Source organism: Manis javanica, chromosome 3 (assembly GCF_040802235.1).
Source record: "Manis javanica isolate MJ-LG chromosome 3, MJ_LKY, whole genome shotgun sequence".
In the NCBI taxonomy this organism is placed as follows: Eukaryota; Metazoa; Chordata; class Mammalia; order Pholidota; family Manidae; genus Manis; species Manis javanica.
In genome coordinates, this window is record NC_133158.1 from 80,860,703 (window position 1) to 80,882,015 (window position 21,313).

At 37.9% G+C, this 21,313-nt stretch overlaps 3 protein-coding genes across 4 annotated transcripts in view; all 3 read right to left on the reverse strand.

The window, feature by feature from the left end:
* LOC140848409 (olfactory receptor 5K4-like) overlaps positions 1 to 10,701 on the reverse strand; it is a 78,690-nt gene extending 67,989 nt beyond the window's left edge. The window contains exon 1 of the mRNA XM_073231783.1: positions 10,581 to 10,701. The gene's annotated coding sequence lies outside the window, so the exon portion shown is untranslated. The remainder of the gene's footprint in view (positions 1 to 10,580) is intronic.
* LOC108393478 (olfactory receptor 5H2-like) lies at positions 1,761 to 17,351 on the reverse strand. Of its 2 annotated transcripts, none has more exons than XM_037001733.2 (2): positions 17,214 to 17,351; positions 1,761 to 4,145 (listed from the first exon to the last, which is right to left on the reverse strand). In XM_037001733.2, the coding sequence occupies exon 2, from the start codon at positions 4,125 to 4,127 to the stop codon at positions 3,198 to 3,200; it is 930 nt and encodes a 309-aa protein (XP_036857628.1). In that variant the 5' UTR covers positions 4,128 to 4,145; positions 17,214 to 17,351; the 3' UTR covers positions 1,761 to 3,197. The 2 variants fall into 2 exon arrangements, with proteins under 2 accessions (XP_036857628.1, XP_073087883.1); XM_073231782.1 differs by lacking the exon at positions 17,214 to 17,351 and adding an exon at positions 10,581 to 10,694.
* LOC118968983 (olfactory receptor 5H2-like) lies at positions 16,076 to 20,093 on the reverse strand. The gene is made up of 2 exons (XM_037001731.2): positions 19,505 to 20,093; positions 16,076 to 17,496 (listed from the first exon to the last, which is right to left on the reverse strand). Exon 2 carries the CDS (start codon positions 17,476 to 17,478, stop codon positions 16,549 to 16,551), a length of 930 nt encoding a protein of 309 aa, XP_036857626.1. The 5' UTR covers positions 17,479 to 17,496; positions 19,505 to 20,093; the 3' UTR covers positions 16,076 to 16,548.
* Positions 20,094 to 21,313: the final 1,220 nt, after the last annotated feature.

The window sequence follows — 21,313 nt, forward strand, 5'->3', positions numbered from 1 at the left end:
TATTGTATAGTCTTGAGAAAATATACATATATGCCTATATATAAAGACAGGACTATGAATTCTTTTATATCTCCAGGTTAAGAAAACCAATACATGTTCATAATAACAAGTTTCTATATTATTGATATTTCCAAGGGGTGGTTTAACCCAACATCAGCAGTGTTCCAGACAACTGGGTGAACATAGCATTGACATATCATTCTTTACATCTGAATATCCATTAACTAATACATATGCAATCTCGTTGTATTTTTTAATGAAATCTGTAGAATTACTTGGCTAAAATGTGGACTTTGTATAAAATGTATATTTTATATGTTTTCCAACATATCACTAAAATGATGAAATTGATGGACAAAAAATGTGGTAGAAGTGAGAAAGGGAACACATCAGTCAAGAGGAGATTCTGGTGACTTTCTGGAAGGCACAAATTAATTGAGATTTTACTGAAAGATACATCAGATCACTGGAATCTGTTCACTAGATATACTCAAGATAAGGCTATTATAAGAAGTCAGAATTCTGAGAGCCCCTAATGCCTATTCCATACCCACCCAACCTACAATAGGACAAAACAGTTTATATACCATGATCATATTTTTGTAGACTGATGTCAGCCTTTTCATTGAGAGAAAAAGCCAAATAGGGAAATAAAAACTTTATGACCATACACACCAGTTACTTATATTATCAGTAGAGTCACTGAGTCATAACAGTGTATGAACAAGCAAAAGTCTAGACAAGTCAGAGGAAAAAAAATCAGAGAAATGGAAATATTATACAGCAACAAAAATTAAACTATGGACATATGCAATAATGTGGATTCTCTAGTGAAAAATAATAACCGCATCTAGGCTATAATCTATTTAACCCCTTTCCTGGGGTTTGGAGGAATCCCTCAGGGAAACACGGTAACCTGGTCTAATCTTGTGACTTTTACCTCCAGAAATACATAATAATGATATTTGTATTAAAACTTACATTTTATATCCTTAAACCAAGCATCTAATTAAAGAGCTTCTCCCTGATATTTTGTCATACTCTATCCCAGGAGTTAATCCTCATGATAAGAAGAACAAAAATATTTCAATTTGTGTGCATAATACTTGCTGTAGTCTTGAAATAAATCTAGGAAGTTGAGGTGGCATACAGTAGCCATCATAGGCCCAGAAATCTCCCTGGGCTCATTACAAGATTGAAAATGAGCAATGCATTCTTACTACTTTTGAAGTATTGTGTTGTCAATTCACTACAATTTTGTATATATTTCATAAATACTTATTTAAGACCTCATGTGTGCTATGCACTGCAGAAGATTGAAAAGTAGCAAGACTTCTAAATTGTTACCTAAAAAAGGCCAAAAATGAAGTATGACATGAAGCCATTCATGGCCTAAAAGAATAAATGAACTACTCAGTGTCTCAAATGAGTGCCCATTCCTATCCTTTTTGAGGTAATATGTAAATGAATCATGGAAGCTGCAGCATGTAAGAGAGACCTTGAAGAAAGGACACTATTTCAAGTGTAAATGAAGATGGGTGCAGTTGGAGGAGCATTCTATGTGGGGAGACCTGTATGAACAAAAAAGCATGTACCTGAAGGAAGGTATGTTCAAAAGCCTTTCAGTAATTCATTTTGGGTACACTAGAGGGTCCATGAGGAGAATTGTGGAGGAGGAGACGTCAGAGTTAACTCAAGGAATTTTATTGGGTAGGGCTACAAATAATGCCAGGGTTAGCAAATGCAGAGTAATACATGTATAGATGTAGACACATTTATTTATTATGTTCTCTATATGTCCATGAACAAATAAACAGATGCCTAATCATACATAAAATTCTAGATATATGCATCACATATGCACATAACTTGAAAGCATTGACAATCCATTAAAAGTTATCAAAGATGGATATTATTAAATCAGAGTTCTATTCATGAAGAATATTCTGAGAGCAAAGCTTGAGAAGTAAGAGAATATCAACAGGATGCAGAAGTTAAAAGACTATTGCAAGTGACAGATAAGAGTAGTTTTAGCAGAAAGGCCCCAATTATATTAATAGGAATGGGTATGGGATCATAGGTAAGAGAGGAAGGGCAGGGTGGAACTGAAGATGTATCACCCATTATAGTAACAGTATGCATTGGGATGAACACTTATACGTAAGGACTTTTGGGGCACAAAACCTCCAAACTCTTCCTCATTTTCGTGTATTTCCCAGATACCCACTGGCAGTCTGTTATCATATCATCTTAACATTTATTGAACTTTGGTAATAGGCATTTTGAAGCCTCTTGTGGTCAATACATTCCCATAACCTTGTATGTAATACTTATTTCTTATCAGCTTCATTAATGTTTTAGGAAGGTTGAGATCATTTCTGTCCTATTCTGCCACTTCCTTTTTCCTTTCTATGGCTATCTCAATCAAATTCTTCATCTCTTAGCTTTCTGATACTAATCTATGTGGGGTGACCTGTGTGAACAAAAAAGCATGTACCTGAGAGGAAGGTATGTTCAAAAGGTTTTCAGTAATTCATTTTGGGAAGCAACCCTAGGAGCACATTTGACTGAGAGCATGCACTCAGTTTTCCCTGACCTTCATTGTTTTAACTCCATTCTCTTTTTTTCTTCTTTGCCTTCTCTTTTCTGTTTACTTCTCTATGTGATAATCAAGTTGAATCCCCACAAGAAGTGAAATTTGCCATGTCCCATATAAAGTGGAATGCCACACCTTTTGATAACTAGCAGAGTTTCTGGGATTTGCCTCTGTTCACTCAAACACAACCCTGCCTGCACTGTGAATTAAGTGTGATGTGAGTCTTTAGACTGCATAGTATATATTACTGTTGAAAATTACATGTTCAAATTCTTTTCAGAAGAATTGCACTATTATACTTAATGCATTTATGAACCATATTGAGAACATGCAAGTGTGTAATATATTTGTTTTCTTCCTTAATTATTATAGTATGACCATAATGAACAGTATGATTATAATGAACACTTGCTTAGAATTCATTCTATGTATTTGATAACGTTCATACATATTTAAGGTATTTTGGATACTGCAACTTTAAGTCATTAAGCTGTGGCAATTATAACTGCAAACCTTTGAACCCTAATCAACACATGGCAACATCTAATCTGCACAATTTTGTGTTGCTTTAATAAAAAGAAAACAGATACAAGTAGGAGATCTAAATATTTCTCTTTAACATTTTTGTCAGTGAGTGTATGACTTTCTTGTTTCTCAGGCTGTAGATAATTGGATTTAACAAAGGAATTATGACCGTGTAAAATAGAGAGTCCACCATATCTTGATCATCTGATTGTGTCGATCCAGGCCGCACATACATGAAGAGAAGGGGGCCATAGTACAAAGAGACAGATAAGAGATGAGCTCCACAGGTGGAGAAGGCTTTCTTTATGCCCTGCACAGATTTTTTTTTTAAGATTGTGAAAAGAACGAGAGTATATGAGATAAGAACAGTCAGAATGGTAAACACCTGTATTGACCCAGAGAAAATAAAAACCATCATTATATTAATAGAAGGGTCAGTACAAGAAATCCTAAACAGTGGTATGATGTCACAGTAAAAGTGATGTACTATGATGGAATTGCAGAAGGTCAATCTGAGTAAGAAACTGCTATGAATTATGGCATGAAGAAGGCCACCTAAAAATGATAAGACTAATAGCTGGATACATAGTCTATTGGTCATAATCACCGGATAAAGTAATGGTTTGCATATGGCTACATAGCGATCATAGGCCATTGTTGCCAAGAGAAAACATTCTGTGGTTATACTGATTGCAAGGGAAAAGAATTGTATATTACATTCAGAGAGAGACATCATCTTACTCTTTGCAAAGAAGATGACCAGCATCTTGGGAGTCACTGTGGATGACATCCAAGCATCTACAAATGCCAAATTCCCAAGGAATAAGTACATGGGAATGTGAAGGTGAGAATCATTCCATATGAGAACAATGAGACCAAGGTTCCCCACAATGGTGATGAGATATATCACTGAGAACAGCAGAAACAGGGGTATTTGCCACTCTGGTTGATATGTAAGTCCAGTGAGAATAAACTCTGTCAGCAATGTGGCATTTTCCTTTTCCATGTCCTCACTGAAGGTTGCCTAAAATGAAAAGGAATAAAAAATGAAAAATCAAAGTCATTAAGAATGTATAATGTGAAAATATGGGCAAGGAGAGTTGAAATAATGCTGTGCAGGCCAGAATGCCCTCTTTACTTTGTTTAATAACTCTATAATAGGTGGAATCTATTTTGGGGAACTAAAGTAAATACAACTATTTAAATTTCTTAAAAGTGCAGTAATAAACAGATTTGGAAAAATGTACATTCTAAATATGTGCTGTATGTATGGGAATGAGATTCAGTGTGATAGGATAATTCTGTGTGTGAGACACGGATGAAGGGTCAAGGGAAACGAAGCTTGAAGAGCCTGGGTCATAAAATGAATTGAATGGCATGTGAAGCATCTTGAACATTATTTATCAGGTGGTAAACATGCACAAAAAGTTTAAGAGGACGGAGTGGCATGTAAGTTTTTTTGGTATATATAGGAGTCGAGAGGATAAGCTACAGGGAGGGGAAACTGGAGTCAGGAATACTAGTTAGGAAGACGTTACCTTTGTTTAGTGGTTTCCAAACCAGATTACACTCACAAAATGTCCGAAGAACTTTTTGTGCAATGTATATAGATTCTGAGGTTTTATTGTGGAAATTGATTAACTGGGTTGAGAATGAAGTCTACTAACCTGCATTTCAAAATTGCTCCCCAAGTGACTCAGATCTCTGTCAAGTGGCTAGTTCATGGATAAATGGCATTGAGCATGATAAGGAGGACAAAGAGATAGTTGCAAAAGAATTCAGAATGTAGAGTCACTACTTCAGTAAAATATTGAAAATGAAGGGGTAGTCAGTGAAGGGCAGAGCAGACACTTGGTGACTGGATAGATCTTCATCAAAAAATGATTGAGGACTAGGACGAGATGTTTGTGGAGATGGTGTCCTCTGAACATTCATATGTTTGTAATATGAATCTACTAAAGCTTAATAGAAATAATGACTTAGGGGTAATTGGAGTACCCGAAGGCATCCTTATGAATGACCTAGCCTTTGGAAACTGTGCAAAATGAGAAAAAGGAAACTCAGGTGAGGAAGGAAGCTTGAAAAAGTGTATTAAAGTGGTCATAGAAGATAAATGTCATTTTTTGGATGCCAAGCTGATCCTCTGGGTTATCACATCACCTTGAGGGCAAGCAAAGTCCATCAATTACTCCATAAGCATTCTTAAGCTAGAAACTAACTTTCCTCTCCCCCTTGCACCTTGAGTGAGGGGACTTGATGTAGTTTTGACAGATCAACCCACCCACCCTGGATTTAGAATTTTGAGAGAGGGAGAAAAGGGTACAAAACAAAAGAAAAGTTAGGATGCTCAGGCAGCCAAGGGACAATATGAAGTCTCCAGCAAAGGCTTCCTGACCCCACACCAGGGAATGTGTAATTGTGAGCAGTGGCATTCCAAGTCTGCAGCAATGACAGCAGACTTGGTAGAGCTAAAGCTGGGACATGATTTTGGCTGCTGTTGACTGACTGCCCTGCTGCTTCTCTTGCTGCCCATTTTTTCCAGCCTGTTCCTCCAATCCCCCCAGCAGTTCTATGTTAGAGCAAAATGCCCTTCTAAAAATTACTTCACAATGCCACCAATAGCCTTGGTTGGTGGCAGTGAAAAACGGAGAGACAAGAAAAGAATACTGAGCAGAATTTCTGTGAAGCAGGAGGGAAACTGGAGGGAAGCTGAGTGTTAAGAACATAAAGAGAGGAAAGGTGCTTAATAAGGACAGTTAGTTACAATGCCAGTTGCCAAAATAAATGCTCTAGTAGGACTAGGAACAGATGTGACTGAGCTTGGACATTAAGAGATTTTTAGTGGCTTTAGTGAAAGCAATTTCTGTTATGTGATACAGTTGAGAACCTGTACACAAATATAAATTATTTTGCTGTATATTACTTTTCAAAATATTTCAAAAGAGAGGAAGGCATCAAAATGAGGAAGGGGACAGGAGAAATAAAAGAGAAATTTGGGCAGGTGATAATTTCACAAGGTGGAGGAAGAGATTTATGCAGAGAATAACATAAACATACATGGGTAAGCATGGGAAAGACAAGCCAGATACATGTATCTGAAAGACTGCAGACAACCGAAAGGGAAACATTCAGTGTTTGGGGGTAAATGTTAGTCTTAAGCCTGGTGTTCACTAAAAGTTATCAACATTGGATATCTTGTTCTTTTTGTCAGATGTCCAAGTGTATTTTCCCATGGAATTGTATACTCAAGAGATTTTCATTTTAAATTTGGATTTACAAATGTTGTGTTGTTACTAAATATACTAGCTCTGCCTGTAAGTTCTTCCCATATTTTAAAGTTGCTTTACTTTATTAGGGTGATTAGACCTGAGTTTCTGTAGATATTCTGCTTGTTTTACTTTAGAGCACTTTTTATCCATCAGTTTTTTTTAACAGAATAAAATTGAGCCAAAGACTAAAACCAAAGATGGGCAATATAAATGGCCAATGCTGATTATTCCAGTTATAAATGTATATTTATTTGGAAGGGGTATCCTTCCATGCAATCCCAAATCACAAAAATTGAAAATTCTCGATTCAAGTTGTATGTGGGTGTTTATTAAGCCAAAATGCTGGAAGGAGAAGTAGATGAACATGTTATGCATATTTCCCTCTATCTGTGTATAAAGTACTCAAATTTTTGTGGGAAGTGGACAAATGATAGAAGAATTGATATGTAAGTGACAATTTAAAAGTTTAAATCAGTGAGTGTGTTCACTTAGAATGAATCGTTTAATCAGAAAAGCAAAGATTTCTTATGGAGGAATCTTTATGAACTGTTACTTAAACACAGTATACATAGTTTAATGTCCTAGTTCACTAATACTTATAAGGTTGTTATAGATATTGTAAGAGATAATAAAACACGGTTACATGGAATAATTCAGTCTTGCAGCTATTTTGTCTACGTAGATTATATTCATAAAAATACATTATACAAATTGTTCACTATTTGTTTTTGGGTATTCATCTGCCTTTAATGGAATCTTATAATGCAATCTAAAGTCATTATAAATTTAACAGTATTTTTAACTTCGTATGTAAATAACAAATATTGCAGAAATAATTTCTTTCTTACCCATATCTTGTAAGAAATTGAGGAAATCCTTTCAAAGTATTAGGCCTTCTAAGTGGGAAAAATAAAAGAGCACAGAAATGACAATAACATAAGTAGCAACTCTTGGCACACTGATTCATTTTCGAGGCTTCATTTGCCAGGCTCAGGAAATATTGTTTATATAAATTTGCTTTGAAGCCAAGAGTCAGCCAATTGTGCAACTGTTGCTTTTGTTAGAAGAGGAAGGCATGAAAACTGATTCCCCTACTAGCACCCAAGGATTCCCTTTAGGACAAAGTTAAGCTGCTCTACTGGGCATTGAGCACTTGGACAACTATGAAAAGGCCCGTTGTCCTCTAGGGTATAACAGACTCTGCAATCATAAACATCAAGTCATTGTAGACAGTTCCAGTTTGAAACTGCACTTATACCACTACTTACTACCACAGATGAAATTGTGCAAACTCCAGCTTATGTATAAAACATTACTCGGACTGAATTAATGTGGTCTTAATTGAGCTAATCATATATAAAGCCAAATTAACGAGGCCGAAGTAATAGAACCCACTCAGGTGCCGCCCCGGAAAGCTGTCATCAGTGCAAACCTGCAGCTCCCATTCCACACCTACACTGCACTCCCCACTCTGCGCCAAAATGAGAAATTGTTCTAGGCGGGAGGTCTGGGAGAGGAACATAAAGAAAACAAAGACAGAGGACCACAGTGGGAGGTGCCCTAGGACAGTGATTCTCAAACTTTAATGCCTGTGAATCTTCTGGAAATCTTGATAGATACAGACTCTGTTTCATAGGCCTGGATGGGACCTCTGGGTCTACATTTCTAACAAAGTAATGTGAGTGGACATTTGCCATCCACAGGGCCTTCATCAGAAGAGCCAAGATTATCAGAGGGCCAAGGTCACTGGAGAAACATAAAATGGTAAATTACCAAGGGAGAAACACAGAGCTACCAGAGAGGGCCAGAGGGGCCAGCACGAGTGGGACTCCAAGGGGCCTTGGAGGATAAGTCAGGGTTTTGTTCTTTACCCCAACGTAAAGGAATTGAGGACCTTTGAATATGGCAGTAATGTGCTCGGTTTGTCTTTTGTGCATTGCAGAGTAGGTAGGCAGTGAAACTGCATTCAGAAATAAAACTTAATTTACTTATTTGTGACATTTTGATTTGATGTCAGAGTAGTAGAAAAAAATATATAACTTCCCCATGGAACTTGATTGGCAATATAGGAGAAAAGAAAGTTATTCCTTTTGGATAGACTGATTAATCAGTTTTCCCACTTCCTTTGCAGGTGAAAAACAAGAGGACAGAAAACAGCCTAGATAAAACAAATGTCCTGGGAAAACAGCACAGGGGTAGAGTAAGTGAGCAGTACAGTGTGTAGCGGTAGCTTCAGCCAGACACCAACTTGACTTCAGTTTACCACCCCCTTCATTTTGTTGCTTATCTATTACTACAGAGGTCTACAGTTCGTCTTCCAGTGAGGGTAGTCTTTTCCCTGTTACCATTTATATAGGAGTGTTGGGCTATCTCCTTGTAGTTTTCGCTTGCATTTCCCTGATGACACATTACAGAAAGCATCCTGTTGTGTCCCCTTTTTTATATCCATATATCTTGCTTGGGAAGTATCTGTTCAATCCTTGCCAGTTATTTAATTGAGTTATTCATTTTTTGATTAGCATGATTTCTGAATATAATGTATATATTGTATATATAATATATATACAGATATATAAATTGCAATTATTTGTCAAGTATCTTGAGTACCTTTCCATCCCTCAAGATAGCACACCAGTCTATTACACAGATGATATTATAATGTTTGATCTCAGTGAGCAAAAGGCACTTAGTATTCTTTACTTATTGGTAAAACATTTACATGACAGAGGGAGGGAAATAAGTCTGACAAAAGAGTTTAGGGGCCTTCTATGTCAATGAAATTCCTAGGGAGCCGGTAATACAGGGCATGTCAACTCTCCCTTCCCAATTTCAAGATAAGTTGTTGTATTTGACCCCTCTTGGAACCAAAAAAAAAGGCACAACACCCCGTGGGCCCTTGGAAATTTTAAGGCAACAACATGATCATTTGGGTATGTTTACACTTGGCCCACTTACCAAATGACCAGATAAACTACCAGATTTAGTTTTAGTGGGGCTTAGAACAAGAGAAGACTTGGCAATAAGTCTAGGCTGCTGGGCCAGCCACTCTGCTGCTGGGGCCATGTGATCCAGCACACCATGGTGGCTGAAGTGGAGGGGCAGGGGCGGGAACTGGTTGCTGCCATTAGTAGGCTTCTGCAGGGAAATCACAGAGCAGGCACTCAGCATTTTGAAGCAAACCCTGCCATTCTCTGTGATAACTAACTTTCCTTTTGAGAAACACCAGTTAGCCTGCTACTGGGTCTTATTTTAAAATAAGCATTTAACTATGGGCCACTAATTTAACACGCAACCAGAGTTATCCTTACAAACTGGATGTTATTTGATCCACCAAGCCTTTAAGTTGGGTGTGCAAAGGAACTCTCCATCATGAAATGGAACTGGTATATACATGATTGAGCCAGAATAGGCCCTGATGACACAAATAGTTACAGTACGTGGCTCAAATGATGATGGTTCACATACCTGCTACACTGGCCTTTCTCTCCCAGCCTGCACCTACAGCTGCATGGGGGAATTTTCTATGGTCTATTGACAGAAGAAGACAAAACTGGGACCCAGTTTTCAAATGGATGTGTGTAAATGCAGACATCACCCAAAAGTGGACAGCTGAAGCACTGTAACCCCTGTCTGACGTTTCTGAAGGACAGCAGTGAATAAAAAGCTTCCAAGTAGCAGAACTTCAAGCAGTGTACCTAGATGTTCACTGCGTTTGGAAGAAGAAATGACCAGATGTGTGATTATATACCAATTCATGCACTATAGCTAATGAGTTGGCTGGATGATCAGGGACTCTGAAGAAATATGACCAGAAAAATTGATTACAAGGTGATTTGTAGAAGAGATGGATCTCTCTAAATGAGCGAAAAAACATGAAGATATTTGTGTCTCATGAGAATAATAACTGAAGAGTGACCAAAGTAGAGTAAAATTTAAATAATCAAATGGATAGAATGAGCTATTCTTGGACAACTGGTAGCTTCTTTCTCCATTCATTTCTGTCATCAGCTAATGGGCTCATGAACAAAGTGGCCAGGTGGCAGCTAAAGAGGTGCTAGCTCTGGGGAGAAAGGGGTCCTCCTCCTGGAGCAAATTACCCTATGTATCTGGTGAAGTTGAAGTAACAAAAGGGGAAGGACAGGTTGGGAGCAGCTGTTTTTACTGCTCACAGATAGCTCAGATTCGCTGACCAGGCTCAGCACGGTCGGTCTCCTCCAGCGGTGGCTCATGCTCTGCATGCTTGCCTCTGGCCCGGGGCTCCATCCATCTCCTCCAGTCACGGTGAGTGCTCTCCTCTGGTCCTTTCTGTCCAGTCCCCGCTAGCAAAACCCGCTCTGTGCTCCATTTCTCAGCCACAGGCGATGTGCTCTCTACCTCCTGCCCACCCTCTGGGAGGAGCTCCTTGAATGGGTCCTTTGTGACTGGCAAAAATCAGACCAATTACAGACCAGGAACTGAGAGGAGGAGAGAAAGGCCATTTTCTCTCCTCTCCTTGCCCCAGATCCACCAAAAGCTGCAGTGGTAAATACTCATTGATATGTAAATGGACTAAAGTCAGGCTGGAGATCCTGGAAATTCTGTAGTTTACCCCACAGCTCACACATGGAGATCTATTTACTAAGGACAGCTTCGTGAGAGGTATTTCTGAGTGCTTTGTGTTCCAGGAGCAGAAAACACTGAGTTCCAAAGATACTACCATTCATGGAGTGATCACCCAGATACTTGGTTGCAAGCTGAGTATACTGGACAGTTTCCATCACAGAGGGGAAGTGCTTTGTTCATACCGGAATAAATACTCACTCTAGATACAGTTTTGCCTTCCCTGAGGTCAGTGTTCTGCAATAATGATCATCTTGGACTAAACTGAATGTCTTACCTACTGTTTTAGTGTTACCCACAGTGTTGCTTCAGATCAGGGAACACACTTCACAGTACAAGAAGTGCAGCAATAGGCTCATGATCATAGAATTCACTGGGTATACCCTGTTCCCCACCATTTTGAAACAACTTGTTTGATAGGAAAATGGAATGCCTTCTTGAAGACTCATTTACAGCAGAACTAGATGGATATTCCTTGTGAGGGCCTCAAGACCCTATGTCTTTTCAGAATCAGCTATGATCTGTGGTACTGTTTCTCTAATAGCCAGGAATAAAGTGGTGAAAATAGGAATGGCACCAGTCACTATTGCCCCTGGTGACCCACTAACATAATTTTTGCTTCATTTAACCTTGATCTTATGCTCTGATTGCTAGAGGTCTTAGAGCCAGAAGGAGGAATGCTCCCATCAGGACCTACAGTAATGGTTCCATGGACTGCCACTCAGTCCCTTTGGACTCTACATACCTTTGAAACATCAGACAAGGAAAGGCGTTGCTGTGTTGTCTGGTGTAATCGATGCTGACTTCCATGGGTAAATTAGGGCTACAGGTCTACAGCAGAGGTGAGGATAAGTGTGTGAAATACAGATTACTTAAGACATCTCTTAGTATACCATCCCCTGTAATTAAGGACAATGGAAAATTTCAACAAGCCAATCCAGGAAGGACTTCTAATGGCTGAGACTCTTCAGGAATGAAATTTGGGTAACCTTAACAGGTAAAGATCAATGACCAGCTGAGGTGTTTGCTGAAGGCAAAGGGTATAAGGAGTGAATAGTGAAGAAAGGTAGTTATATATACTAGCTATTACCCTATGATCAGTTTCAGAAATGAGGACAGTAATTCCATGAGCACCTTTTCCTTAATTTTATATGAATACATTTGTGTGTGTTTCTTTAGAGCAGTGTCTTTGTTTCCTTTCTGCTAGTATTTGCTTATTGTAACATAAGATGTATTGACTATATAACATAGTAATTAAGCATTGTTGACTTGATATCATGGCATTTAAGTTACCAGATATCAAAGAGAAAAATAAACACCACTGAGGTATTTGCCTCCTTCTTTGGGGAAGGTTTTAGTGTCCTTTCAGTTGTGCATAGCATAGTAGTTTCATGTGAGGCAGAATTATGACCTTGCTACTGTCTTTATTTGAAGGTTAAATATATTTAAGGAAATCATGTATGGGTGCCATGTTAATGATGACTGGACTTGTGGTGGTTTTTCTTAAGTGTCAACTTGACTGGGCCATGATATGTCCAGCTGTTGTGATACATTTTCTGTTGTGTCTGAGGGTGTTTTCAGAAGGTATTTTTACTGAATTGGCAGAATGAGTAAAGCAAGTGGCTCTCTCCATTGTAGGAAGGGCCTGAGTTGAACAAAAAAGGTAGAGAATGGTTGAATTTGCTCACTGTCTGGCTGGTTGACCTTGATTCTGCTGACCTTGGTGATCCTGTTTTGAGAACTCAGACTTAGACTAGAATCTATACCACTCGTCTTCTGTCTCAGGCCTTGAAACTGCAAGACTGGCTCTTGTGTGTCTCCCACTCCAAAGCAACAGATTCTCAGTTTCCCAACTGCAAGAACCAATATCTTACAATAAAAATCTATATATATAGATATGGATTTCTCTTCTTACACGTACAACCATATTGGTTGTACTTATGCTGGAATGTCCTATATTACTATAATATGTCAATGTAAATGTAGTGAATTTCTTGCTTTTATTGAATAATAGAGGAAAATATGATGATGCTACTATTTGCTCTTGCCCTAAAATAATTCTCAGTTAGAAGGTACTTTCTCAGAAGATGTAATAGTCATCTTATTGCATTTGGAAAAACTTCTATATGAAATTTCATTGAGAAAGTTGGTCCAAAATAGATGCAACTTGAAAATTAACTTTAAATAACAAAGGTCCTATCCATTAATCTTACTCAGATGAGGCAATGGAGTTTTGATTGGTTATTATTACTTTCAATTGTGGTTATAAGAAAAAGTTTTTTAAATGGCCACAGTTCTTCATCCTTAGAAAAATAGCTCCACTGGAGACTGCATCCAGCTGCCCCAACAAGAAATGAAGTAAAACTAGAAGGTGGAAACCTTTAGAATGTTTGCACAGTGTGTGTATGTAGGGGATAGAGGATGTGTAGAAACTTCATTTTGAGTGGTTGCTAAGTATCCTGATATTAGAAAAACTTAGTTCACTGATTATTTTAAAAGTGTTTCCTATGTGTGGTCGCAACCCAACAACATCTTATCTGAAATGTGGTCTTTCCACAGGTGTATATTTTACCTCTTACCCAACATGCCACTAATATGATAAATAATATACAAAACAGATAAATGTATAAATAACAGAAAGTGAAAACAGGATTGCATCAATGGAAACAAGATTTCGGTGAATTTCTAGAAGGTATACAGTAGTTGGATGGTATTGAAGGTGAAGCCAGCACAGGGGAATGTATAGACCAGACGGTGAGCACAAGACAAGGATGTGAGCCTGTCTGAGTGCGGAAGTCCCCAGCAGTCTGCTGTATACTTCCTCAACCTAAACAATAACTTGACAGCTACCAGACCATGCTCATATACTCATACTACTCATAGCTTGATGTCAAACTCCACATTAAAAAAAAGAAAGCCGATTAGGGAAAAAGACCTGTTCTAGTGGCAGGAGAAGTGCACAGTAGTAGTTTTATTATCATTTGACTTTTTGAGTCAAAACACTGAATAGATCTAAAAAACTCTAGGTATTTGACAGGAAATATTAGAAAATAAGAATATTATACATCAGCAAGAATAAACAAACTATGGACATATAGAATAACGTGAGTTTTCTGTGTTGAAAGAGAAAAAGCCTCTGGACTTTAATCTATCCGTTCCTTTCCCTGGGGTTTGGGGGAATGCCTCAGGGAAAGAAAAGAGGGTAGATGACCTCATCTAATCTTGTGACCTCCACCTCCAGAAACATAAATATATTTTTTAAATACTTACATGGTTTGTGTCTTTAAACCAAACATCTAATTAAGGAGCTTCACCCTGATATTTTGTCATGCTCTATCCAAGGAACTAATCTGGAGATAAGAAGATTAAGAACAAGTTTCTTTTAGTGTATGATGCTTGGTGATTGTTAGGAAAGACATTTAGGGAGGGGAGCTGAGCTGGCATGCAGGCTCAGTAATCTCCCTGGGCTTCTTACAAGACTGAAAAAGAGTGATGTGCTATTACTGCACTGTGTGTATTTGTGCTGTCAAACCATTTTAATTTCACAAAGATCTCATGAGTACTTATTTAGGACCATGTTTGCAAGCCACTATGCTGCCAGCTATAAAATACAGAAAGACTTTTAAATTGTAATCTGAAAGAGTTTATAGACCAAAATAAGTATTACAGAAGGACTATGTGGCCAAAGGAGGATATAGAAACCAGTAAAAGTTTGACATGAGTAAACATTCTAGTCTTCTTCAAGGCAACCTGGAAATGCATCACAGAACTTTCGATATATCATTGGAGAGATACAAATACTATTTGTAATATTTGAGACAGTCCTGGAAAAATGATACCATTTCAATTGGAACTGAAGATGGGGCAGTTGAGTGGGAGAGATTCTCTGTAGAGAGACCTGTGTGAGGAAACACATACACCTGCGAGAGAGAGGCTTCCAGTAACGGAGATTGTGTATGACACAGGGTAGAATCGTAGGCGAATTGTAGAGGAAGACTTCAGAGATAAAGCAGTGTTTTATTTGAAAGTACGCCAAGTAATGACAGAGGTAATGAATGCAGGGTGAAATATAAATAAATAGAAGTATTTATATATCACATACTCTGCATATATAGAGATGTATGTATATATATACATATATATGTACCCATAGTTATGTATTGTATCATCTCAACGTACTCCAGAAGAAATGATCATGCATAAAGGTATGTATCTCTAGATAATTAGTACATATGCATATAATCACATAGCAATGACAGCCCATCGACAGTTCTGCTTATGAAGAATAATCTAGCATCTGTGTTTGGAAAGTAAGAGAATATCAGATGAATGGAAGGCATAACTAACTAGAGTTTTACAGAACACAGTCAGGCAGTTTTGAGGGGAGGGCCTGAGTGTTATCTTTAGGAGTATGTGTGATATTTCAGTGTTGAGAGAGGTACGGCAGAGATGGACCTGAAAGTAGTTCACTTATCATACTTAAATAGTATGAACTGTGAGGAAAACCAGCTTTCAAAAACTTTCAGAGCACAGCAGACCAAATGCTAGCTCGTTTTTGTGTCTTCACCAGCCATACACACTGGATATTATGACATCACATCACCTTAACAGTATTTCAGCACTGGTAATATGCAATAGTAATAAAGCACCTCGTTGTCAACAGTACATTCCTTTCACCTTTAACATATTACTGATTTCTTTATCTTACTAGCTTCATTTTTTTCTAACTCTAGGAAGATTGAGACCATTTCCTTTCTATTTTGCTCTTGCCTCGTCTTCTCAATGCCCATCAATGCTTAGTTCTCCATTCTAATCTCTTAGCTTTCTGAGTTAGTGAATCCTTTCAGATTGCCCAACAACATACAAACAGCTAGAAAGCAGCTTTTAAGGCATCACAGACTGTGAGGGGCAACCCACTTCTAGCTCCTCATAGAAGCGCACAGAGCTGAGAGCATCTCGTACAGTTGGCATCGCCCTACTGTCTTAACTCCCTTCTCAAGTTTTCCTCATTACTTTCCCATTCCATGTATCTCTCCGTGTAATGTGAGGAGTGAATCCCCACAAGAAGTGAAAGTCACTCACGACGTCCCAACTACAGTGGAATGAAAGAACCGATGGCTAGCAGAATTCCTGGGATCTGTATCTGATCAAACATAAACCTGCGTCCACCATGGGGTCAATGTGATATGAGTCTTCAGGTTTACAGTTTCATTTTATCAAACGGATCATACTCATGTACTTTTCAGAGATGCAGCATTATTTTTCCTCAATAATTGTGTTTATAAAACCACATTGAAGAATACAATCATGTAAGATGTTTTCCTATTGTTTCCTGCTCTATTTTAGTTTGATATGAATGCTTGATTAAAAATCCTTGTATGTTCTTTAGTAACATATGGAAATATTTCAGAGGGTATTAGATGCTAACATGTTAAGTCATTAAAATCTTAGGAAAATTGTAACGGAAAAATCTCTGAACATTAAGCAACACATAGCAACATCTAATCTGTGCAATTCTGTGACTGCTTTAAGTAGTGAGAACAGATATTACCCTGACAGCTATGCATTTCTCTTTAACATTTTTGTCAGTGAATCTGTGACTTTCTTATTTCTCATGCTGTAGATAAATGGATTTAACAAAGGAATTATGACCGTGTAAAATAGCGAGTCCACCATATCTTGATCATCTGATTGTGCAGATCCAGGCCGCACATACATGAAGAGAAGGGGGCCATAGTATAAAGAGACAGATAAGAGATGGGCTCCACAGGTGGAGAAGGCTTTCTTTATGCCTTGTACAAACTTCTTTTTTAAGATTGTAAAAAGCACTAGTGTATAAGAGACAAGAACAATCAGAATGGTGAATACCTGAATTGAACCAGAAAAAATAAAAGCCAACATTATATTAAAAGAAGGGTCAGTACAGGAAATCTTAAACAGTGGCATGATGTCACAATAAAAGTGGTGTAAAGTGTTGTTACCACAGAAGGTTAATCTGAATAAAAAACCTGTATGAACTAAGGCATGAAGAACACCACCTACAAATGATAAGACTAACAGCCGGATACATAGTCTATTGGTCATAACCATTGGATAAAGTAAAGGGTTGCATATGGCTACATAACGATCATATGCCATACTTGCCAAGAGAAAACATTCTGTGGTTGCAGTGACTACAAAGGAAAAAAATTGTATCAAGCATTCAGAGAAAGATATCATCTTACTCTTGGCGAAGAAGCTGACCAGCATTTTGGGGGTCACTGTGGATGAGAGTGACGTATCCACAGATGCTAAACAACCAAGGAAAAAGTACATGGGGATGTGAAGCTGAGCATCATTCCAAATGAGAGTAACCAGACCAATGTTCCCCACAACAGTGATGAGATATATCACCAAGAACAAGAGAAACAGAGGAATTTGCCACTCTGGTTGATATATAAGTCCTGTGAGAACAATCTCTGTCAGCAGGGTTGCATTTTCAGTATCCATGTCTTTGTTGGATGGTCCCTGAAAAGAAATTAAGTAAATGTACAAAGAACATTCACAAAGATATTATAAAAAGAAAACTCTAATAAAAAAACTGCAATAAAGTCACACACTAATCACAATGCCCTTAAAATTATTTACTACTTCTATATGTGTGGAAATTATATTGGGGAATTGAAGTAATGGAAAATGCAATTATTTAACCACAAAGAACATACAGGAATGAACAGATTTAGAAGAATGAAAACACATCCTAAACATGAGCTAAAAATGGATACTTGAAATGTATTACAAAATTTCTGAGTCTGGTATATTGTTGAGGGCCTAGGGAAAAGAAGTTTGAATTATTATAAAATGAATTGAATGCATGTGAAAGATGACCTTGAGCCTTATTGCTCAGGCAATGGGCATGTCCCCAAAACTTGTGAGACAAGGAGTAGCATCAAAATATATTTTTAGGTTAAATATTTTAATATAGAAAATATGCTGCAGAGGGTGGTTGGGTAAATAGAGTCAAGGTTACCAGGTAGGCAGTTCTTACTATTGTCCAGTGGTTCCCAAACCAGATTACACATCAGAATTGTTTGGGGATCTTTGTGTACAAAATATCAATTGTGAAGCATTAATGTAAATGACTAATGTCTAAATACCTGCAATTTTTTAAACACCTTCCTGTTGATTCAAATGTATGTGAAGTTGAGTATATGCATGATATGATATTGGGAGTGGTGAGGAGGACAAACAGATACATCAAAATAAATTCGAATGTAGAGCCCCTGGGACTTGGTGAAAGATGTGAAGTAGGTGGTTAGTGAAGTACAAAGGAGACACTTGGTTGACTAGGTAGATGGTCATTCGAAATTGAGTTTGAAACCTTAGATGCTCTGAGAAGTTTGTGGAAAAGCCATCCTCTAAATATTTACGTGAAAGAGCTTTGTAGTGTGAGTCTACTAGAGCTTGATAGAAACAATGACTTGGGGTCATTGGGGTAACTGAAGGCATACTTATGCATACTATCCATTAAAGAGTATGCATAGGTATAAAAAGGAAAACCATGGAAAAAAATTTGAGGAACTCTATTGAAGAGGTTATAAAGAGATACATGTCACTTTTAATAGGTAAAAAATGAGTCTTGGCATCAGGCACAGGGTAACATTCACTCCAGGAGTCAAAAGTACCTGAAGCTGACTCTCTGTTCCCCCTTGCACCTAGCATGAGGGGATGGGATCTAGTTTTGATCTAGATTTGATCTAGTCAAACTCATGTACTACCTTTCACTAAGAATTCTTCTGGATTTATATTAAGAGCACTTTACGTCCACCAGCTTTCTTAGCTGGATAAAATTGAGCCAAAGATTGCAACTGAATATAGGGAATATAAATAACCAGTGCCAATGATGCTGGCTGTAATGTGTATTTTTTATCAGAGTGTGCTTCCTTCTGTGCAATCCCAAATCACTTAATAATTGAATACTCACAAACTCAATTTGTGTGTTTGTACTTATTAGGTCATAAATGCTTGAAAGTGTAGTGAAGGGACATTTTCTGAAAAATTTCTACAGTACATATGTTAAAATACTCACTGAAATTACTGCCAGAAAGAGAAGAAAGGACAGAGGAGCTGATATGCAAGTGATTGACCTTAAAAGTTTAATCAGAGAATGTGATAAATTAAAAGAAATGGATCTTTTTATTCAGAAAAAAACAGAAAAATTCCTTACATACGAAACATATTACCTAGTATTTAAATGCAGTTTACATTTTTAACATTCTAGCTCACCACAACTTATCTCAAACGTTATTATAATTATGTTAGAAAAATAATAGATCATTGTTAAGGGGAATAATTCAGTAGTACAGATATTTTGCTTATCCAGAATTAGTCACAAAAGTAAGATATGCAGATAATCATTAATTATTTTAGATTTCACTTGCTTTGGCATATTCTAAATCTCTTTAAAATTATTATAAATTATACATTATCTTAATTTTTTAAATAAAGAATGTCACATAATTCATTTTTCTCTTACCTATATCTTGAATGAAATTGCAGAGATCCTTTCAAAGAATTAGGCTTTCCAAGCATAAAAACGTATGATAGCAGTGGAATGATGATAGCATACACAGCAACTCTTTGTACACTGATTCATTTTGGAGGCTTCATTCGCAAAAATCAGAAAAATGTTGTTTATATAAATTTGCTTTGGATCCAAGAGTCAGCCCATTGTACACAGTATGTTTTTGCCAGAAAAGGAAGGAGTGCAGAACTAAAATTCCCCTAATAGCACCCAAGGATTCCCTTCAGGACAAAGTTCAGCTGTTCTTCTGGGTATTGTGGACTTGGACAAGCATGAGAAGTCCAGGGTGTCCCACAGGGCATTACAGACTCTAAAGTTGTAAACATCAAGTCTTGTAGACAGTGCTAATTTTAACAATTGAAATTGCACTTCATGCATCTGTTTACCCTGTCAGATGGCACTTCTGATGTGTTTATGCAAACTTCAGTTACTATAGTCTCCTCTGAGCTAATCATTTATGATTCTAATGAGGCCAAAGTTCTAGATTCCCCTCAGGCACCGACCCTAAATAAACTTGTCCTCCTCATGCAAACTGCAGCTCACATCCCAGACCTGCACCTCACTACCCACTTTAAGATGAAAACTGATGAGAAGCCTTACTAGGCAAAGGTCAGGGGAGGGCAAAGTGCAAACAAAGACAAGGACCATGGTGAGATGTGGCTCAGATCTGTGCTTCTCAAACTTTAACCCCTGTGAATCTCCTGAGACTTTCTTCAAATGCAGATTCTCTTTCAGCACGTCATGTGAATATAGTGAATATCTAGAAGAACAAATGGCCAGCTGTGTGATTATTTACCAATTCATGGGATATGGCCAATGAGTTGGCTGGGTGGTCAGGGACTGTGAAGAAATGTAACTAGAAAATTGACTATAATATGATTTGTAGAGGTACACAATGGATCTCTCTGAATGGGAAAAAATTGAAGATATTTCTGTCTCCTGAGAATGACCACCAAAGAGTGACCTAAGTAGAGTAAAATTTAAGTAATCAAATTAACAGGAGGGGCTTTTCCTGGACACCTGTCAGCTGCTTTCACCAGCCATTTCTCTCATCAGCTAATGGGGTCATGAACAAAGTGGCCAGGTGGCAGTGAATAGGTGATATATATGCTTGCAACATGGACTTCTGTTTACTAAGGACAACTTGGCTATGTCCATTTCTGAGTGTTTATTGTTCCAGGAGCAGAAAACACTGAGTTCCTCAGATATCACCATTCATGGAGTGATCACCCAGATACCTCATGGCAAGCTGAGTACACTGGACAGTTTCCATCACAGAGGGGAAGTGCTTTGTTCATACTGGAATAAATACTAACTCTAGATACAGTTTTGCCTTCCCTGAGGTCAGTGTCCTTCCATAGTGATCATCTGGGAATTAACAATTAACAGATTTCCTTATCTGCTGTCTTAGTGCTATCCAAAGTATTAATCAAAGAACACACTTCATAGCAAAAGAAGTGCAGCAATGGACTTGCAATCATAGAATTCACTGGTTATACCATTCCTCACCATTCCGAAGCAACTTGTTTGAGAAGAAGGTGGAATGCCTTCTTGAAGACTCATTTACAGCAGAACTAGATGGATATTCCTCGTGAGGACCTCAAGACGCTGTGCCTTTTCAGAATCAGTTATGATATACGGTACTGCTTGTCCCATAGCCACGCAACCAGAAACTCTAATGATGGAGCCTTTCAATATGTTGACAAGCTGTCCAGGTGATCCTCATGCCCACTATAGTTTGAAAACCACTCTTTCAAAGAA